Source organism: Carlito syrichta, unplaced genomic scaffold (genome assembly GCF_000164805.1).
Source record: "Carlito syrichta isolate Samal-C Ts95f unplaced genomic scaffold, Tarsius_syrichta-2.0.1 Scaffold309854, whole genome shotgun sequence".
Classification (NCBI taxonomy): domain Eukaryota; kingdom Metazoa; phylum Chordata; class Mammalia; order Primates; family Tarsiidae; genus Carlito; species Carlito syrichta.
Window position 1 is genome coordinate 1,485,056 of NW_007253950.1, and position 6,000 is coordinate 1,491,055.

General features: G+C 51.8%; 1 protein-coding gene across 1 annotated transcript in view; it reads right to left on the reverse strand.

Annotated features, from left to right (window-relative positions):
* NLRC5 (NLR family CARD domain containing 5) overlaps nt 1–5,790 on the reverse strand; it is a 62,413-nt gene extending 56,623 nt beyond the window's left edge. Inside the window, exons 1-3 of the mRNA XM_008068037.1 lie at nt 5,734–5,790; nt 1,948–2,254; nt 1,065–1,124 (exon numbers count right to left, since the gene is read on the reverse strand). Coding sequence (XP_008066228.1) covers nt 1,065–1,124; nt 1,948–2,242 — 355 coding nt within the window. The 5' untranslated portion in view covers nt 2,243–2,254; nt 5,734–5,790. The remainder of the gene's footprint in view (nt 1–1,064; nt 1,125–1,947; nt 2,255–5,733) is intronic.
* Between the last annotated feature and the right edge of the window lie 210 nt (nt 5,791–6,000).

Below are 6,000 nucleotides of genomic sequence, written 5' to 3' on the forward strand. Positions count from 1 at the left end.
AAACCTGCGGGCTCAGGCAATCCACTCACCTCAGCCTCCCAAAGCGCTGGGATTAAAGGCTGAGCCATCAAACCTGGCTCAGGAAAGAATTTTTTTTTTTAAGGTTAAGAAAAGTTTATTTAAAAGTAAATTAGAGAGAGAAAGAGAAGGAAGAGTGAAGATTTACTTTCCCAAGGTAGGGAAGGGGGACCAAAGCCAGGAAGCATAAGAAGTGGATTCTTCTACCTACAGGCACTAGTGACCAATCAGAACAGCCACGGGGCACAGGGCCCAGGGCCCCTTGCCCTGCCAGGTGTTAACTTTTTAGTTGCTGGATCGCAGGAAGGTCCGGGTATTCCCAAGGAGGAGCTGGAACCAGCTTGAGAGTACTACAATATTTCAACAAGTCCAATGTTAACAAGGGACTTGCTGGCCAAGTGTCAATCAGACCTGATCACAGCCATGAGACAATGATGTCAGCTCAGTGACAAAGGCATGCATGCACCAGGGACTTGGACAAATGCTGTTGATGTGTTGGGAAGTGAGGATTACAGGGTAGGTGACTTCTGTTAACATTATTGCCATGCACAGCAATAATTAAAAAGTTGACTCTTCTATATAAATAAAGGCTCCAAAGTCGGACTGTGACCCATGAATCAAAGAGTGTCACCACGTGATCACTGACTCCTCAGAGCTCCATCAGAAAATCAGCCTGAGGCTCCCTGGGTGCAGACAGCCATTGTGGGTGGGTGTCAAGTCTGAGGGGTGCAGAGGGGGAGGGCGGTTAGGGCTTCCTCGTGAAGCCTGACTCTGTGGGGCTGGGAGACAAGGCCCCGAAGCTTGGGGACAAGAAAATAAGGACAGGCTTCCCCAGGGTCTCCAGGTGAGACGCCTGGGAACTGGTCACAGGACAGGAAAGTCACAGAGAGGGAGGAGGTGGGGCTGGGAGACACTGTGACACATGGGACAGATGAGAGGGATGATGGGAAATTCCTGTGACCGGTCAGCATCAGCCTCCTCCAGGTTGGAGGCAGGTACTTGGCAGTGCTCACTGCTCCTTTCTGTTCCCCAATCCCAGTTCTTACTGTGGTGGAGCTGAGATTCAGGGCAGCTTTCCTCACTGGCTGCAAGCTGGCTGGAGAACCCTGCAAGAGAGGGGAGAGTAGAAGGTTCCATGAGGATGTAGTGGGATGCCGGGGATCAGCGCTGGCCTGGTGTCTGGTTCAGGGCTCAGCCCACAGAGTGGGTACCCAGGAAAGAAGACATCATGTTAGTACTCAGTTATCTGTTGGGAGAAAAGCCGGGGGTGAGCCCTGGAGGCAGCAGTGGGCAGAAATGTGTGTGTCTATGCATGTGTGTGCATATTTGTGTGTGCACACATGGGTATGCATATGTATATGGGTTAATGCGCATGCGTGCACTGCGTGTATATACATATATGTGCCCATGTATGTGTCCCCTGTGTTTCCCACATTCTGCCTGTGGAAGAGTTCTTGAGTAGTTCTCACTTTCTCTGCAAGGATGCCGTTGTCCCTCAGTGTCCTGTTTCTCCTCAGTTCTGTACAAACAGAAGGTGCCCAAGAAATGCCCGTGGACACGAACAGAGTTAAACCCACATGCCTACCATGAAGCCAGAACTCTCCCTGTAATTGCTTTTGAACAGGCTGCAACAAGAAACCTCTTGGCCATCACAGGTAGTTTGGAAGGAGCCACTTGGGCCTTCCTCTCCTTGTGCCCGGCCTCCCTGAGCAACTGGGGTGAAGCCAGGTGGAAGGAGGGCGTCCTCCAGGCCCCAGAGGACTTGGTGGCATGCAGGAATTTGCTCTGGGAAGGGCCTAGAAGCATGGAGTTTTGTTCCTGGCTTGACACGCCCTCTCTGTGTGACTCAGGTGGGTCCCAGGGCCTCCCTGGGCTTCCCGTGACGTGGGGGTCCCGCTGGCTGTTCTGCATCTCCCGTTCTGCCCTCACCGTCTTCACAACCCCAGGTACTCAGCAGTGGCACCTCCAGGTCCAGGGGCACCTCCAGCTCCATGCACACGCAGTGGATGAACGACTCCCACGTGGCCTGACCTTGGGCTTGCAGCGTGCTGAGTTGTTCGATGACCCTCTGCTCGGGGTCTGAGGCCTCGTGCCTGGAGCCCTGATCCACGTTGGGAAGGAAGGACTTCATCTTGGCATCCAGCCATTCTGGGTCTTTGCTGAGCAGCCTCACAAGCCAGCTCCACAGGTTCCTGGTGCCCAACTGGAGGCTAACGGGGTCCATGAGGAGCCGGCCCTGCAGGGACAGGGAGGCAGGTAAGCCGGGGTCAGTTGAGCTAGGGTCAGGTGAGCTGGAGTCAGGTGAATTGGGGAACGGGTGAGCTGGCGCCAGGTCAACTGGGGACAGGTCAGCTAGGGTCAGGTGAGTTGGGGGACAGATAAATGGGTGCAGGTAGACTGGGATCAGGTGAGTTGGGGGACAGGTGAGCTAGGGTCAGGTGAGCTGGAGTCAGGTGAATTGGGGAACAGGTGAGCTGGGGTCAGGTCAACTGGGGACAGGTCAGCTAGGGTCAGGTGAGTTGGGGGACAGATAACTGGGTGCAGGTAGACTGGGGTCAGTTGAGTTGGAAGCCAGGTGAACTGGAGTCAGGTGAGCTGGAGTCAGGTGAATTAGGGAACAGGTCAGCTAGAGTCAGGTGAGTTGGGGGACAAGTGAGCTGGTGTCAAGTGAGTTGGGAGACAGGTAAATGGGTGCAGATAGACTGGAGCCAGGTGAGCTGGGGTCGGCTGAACTGGAGTCAGGTGAGTTGGGGAATGGGCGAGCTGGGGCCAGGTAAGCTGGGGCCAGGTGAACTGGGGAACAGGTGAGCTGGGGTCAGGTCAACTGGGGACAGGTCAGCTAGGGTCAGGTGAGTTGGGGGACAAGTGAGCTGGGGTCAGGTGAGTTGGGGTCGGCTGAGCTGGGGTCAGGTGAGTTGGGAGACAGGTGAACTAGGGTCAGATGAACTGGGGACAGGTGAGTTTGGGGATAGGTCAGCTGGATACAGGTCAGCTGGGGTCAAGGGAGCTGGGGTCAGGCGAATTGGGAAACAGGTGAGCTGGGTTCAGATGAGCTGGGGTCAGGTGAGTTGGGGTCAGGTGAACTGGAGGCAGGCGGGTCGGGGGGAAAGTCAAGTAGTCAAGAACCATTCCCCACTCCCAAGCAGCAGAAATAGGCAGATAAGTGGCCTCTTGTTGGAGTCTCGATGCCCAGGGATCAGTTCCTGAGACTAGTCTGCTTCCTCAGCATCCCCCTCTTCCTCCGCTTATGCCTGTATCCTGGCTCTCTGGAATGGTCAAGTTCATCTCCTGGAGATGGTCCCCTGAGGTTGCTTAATTTATTCTTGTTTCCATGGACCATCTGTGCTGCTCTCAGCTAATCTCATGGCAGAGACTCCTGGTTGTCCCCCCAAATCTGTTCTTCCCTTCTTCCTTAGTACTAGGATTCCTGAACATTCCCTGGGCATCTGTATACTTCCCAGGTTTCCTTGCAGTTATATGTAGCCACGTAATTAAGTTCTGGCCAATGGGATAGAAGTGGAAGTGCTGTCTATTCATCTTTGCTTCTTCCTGTTGGCTGGAATGTCGGTGGGATGGCTGGATCTTAGGAAGCCATGTTGAATCATGAGGTGGAAGCAGTACTGAGAAAGGTGTAGGGTAAATCTGCCCATCTGCCCTATGCCCTCTGACTTTGGATTTCTGTTTCATGACAGGAAAATGCACCTCTGCTTAAACCACTGTTGTTTAGGGCTTTCTGTTACTCACAGTGTATACTAATCTTAGCTGATACAAACTATCTCCTCTCTCTCTAACCAAAACCTTCTTTTCTAAGCTGGAACTCTTCAACAACCTGGTGGTTAGAGACCCAATTGAGGGTGATGGGCATTCACATAGCAAAAGCCTAAATAATGTGCAGCCCATTTGATCCAGTGATTCCATTTCTCGTCCTCTAAACTTAGGAAGCAATCATGAATGTAAATTTAATTACAAAGACACTCACTGCAAGATTATTTATAATCATTAAAAACTGGAAGCAACCTAAATGTCCAATAACTGAGGACGGATCTACTAAATGGTGTTCCATCATGCAGTGGAATATGCTATAACATTTCTAAACGTTGTAGGAAATATACTATTTCCCTAATAATAGTAGTAAACACTTGCAAAGCCTTCACTGTGTGTTAGGCACTGTTCTAAGTGCTTTGTATATCTTATCTAAGCCTCACAACTCCAGAGGCTCCACCTCTAACTCTGGAAAGAGTGGGACACCCGCTCAGGAGCCAGCCTTACCAACTTCAAGAGGCGGAGGCCAGTACTATGTGTCCTGGGGTTTAGACCCCAGCTGCTTCCTGGGCACCCAGCAGAAGCCTCCTTGGATGTGTCCTCAGCCCCACTGTTCATCCGTCCTCAATTGGACTAATGGAAATAAGTCCTCACCTCACCACAGAGCCTTAGAATTCAGGAAACACGCTCGCATCCACGGTCCTCAGTCAGGGATCACCATCCCTCCCGAACAGAGGGAAAAACTCAGGCCTAGGAAGGGTAAGGGATGTGTCCAGGGTCATACAGCAAGTTCATGGCAGAGCCAGCATCAGAACTGAGATTTCTTGCCTCCCAGGCCCGGAAATGTCCCAGGCTGCGGAGGCCTAGATGGTTCAGGCAAGGCTAAGCGCCTGACTCTGTGATCTTGGCAATGGACATAGCCACAGCCTAGGGCATAACCTCTTTTCTAGGCTATAGTGTCCAAAGTCCATACTGCCCATAAAGATAGCTTCCAGGGCAGCATGGTGCCAGGTGGATGTGGTGCCTGGAGGGTGTGATTCCTGGGAACACTCCTCAACCCTCAAACTTCTCCATTCTCACAGAATGCCCTTGTTTCTGTCATTAGTATTCCACGATAAGACATGAAGCTCTTCAAGGATAATCATCCCTGGGGAAAAAAAGCACATGACATCATCAGTCACTGAGACTTCTGTGGGAAATAGCCTTGGAGATAGAGGACATCAATCAGAAGATTCTGGGCCCCAGGGTCAGGACACTAGGGTTGCTGTCCCAGCTCTGCTACTAATTCTCTGTGGCAGGTGCTTGGGCTGTTTGCACTCCCTTTCTCCTCTTTCTAGGTCCTCAGTGGGATTACACTTCCCTGCCTCCTTGGAATCGGGCATAGTCATGAAATTTACTTTGGTCAGTGAAATATGCAAACAATGCCCATGCCACGTCTGGGCAGACATTTTAAGAGCCGATGTGCGATTCACCACATTTTCTCTTTTCCTCCGCTGCAGGGTCCTGAAATACCGCTGATCGTGGCTGCTCCTTTCGCAGGGGTTCGGGAGACAGAATGATGTAGGGCAGAGCTCCTTGTCAATTTACAACAGACAAGAAGCAAGAGCAGGAAATAAGATTTTGTTGTCATGAGGCATTGGGACTTTGGAGTTGTTACTGCAGCATAACCTAGCCTATCCTAGCTGATACACTCATAGCAGACTTGAGCAAGTCTCCTTCCTATCTAGGCCTCAGTCATGTCATCTATAACATGGGCAGAATTCGATGCTGTCTCTGATTTCCTGTCTTCCATGATTTTCATTCTTCGGTGAATGATGGTCGGGGGCGAGTTTGTTGTTTTGGCGCAGCCCAGTGAGGTAGATTTGGGTAGACACCAGTCTTGAAAGGAGGAGGAGAATGAAGGAGTAGATGGGAGGAAAGAGAGGAGATTAAGGGGAGAGAAAAATCACCTACTTGGCTTCCTCCTTCCTGACAGGTGCTCTATGGTCCCCATGGAGAGGGTGTCGTGGGTATCTGGGTTATGTCCTGTGCTCTGGGCTGGACTTACGGGTTGTTCCCAGAGCACAGGCTCCTAAGGAGAGAGACAAGAGGGAGCTGTCCCCACTATTCCAGACTCCAAGAAGAGGACGCCAGCCCTGGCCTCTGCCTGATGGGGACGCCCCATGAGCACGTGACCCAGAAACAGTACCCTCAAGTTCATGTGCAGATCTTGTTCTTTTT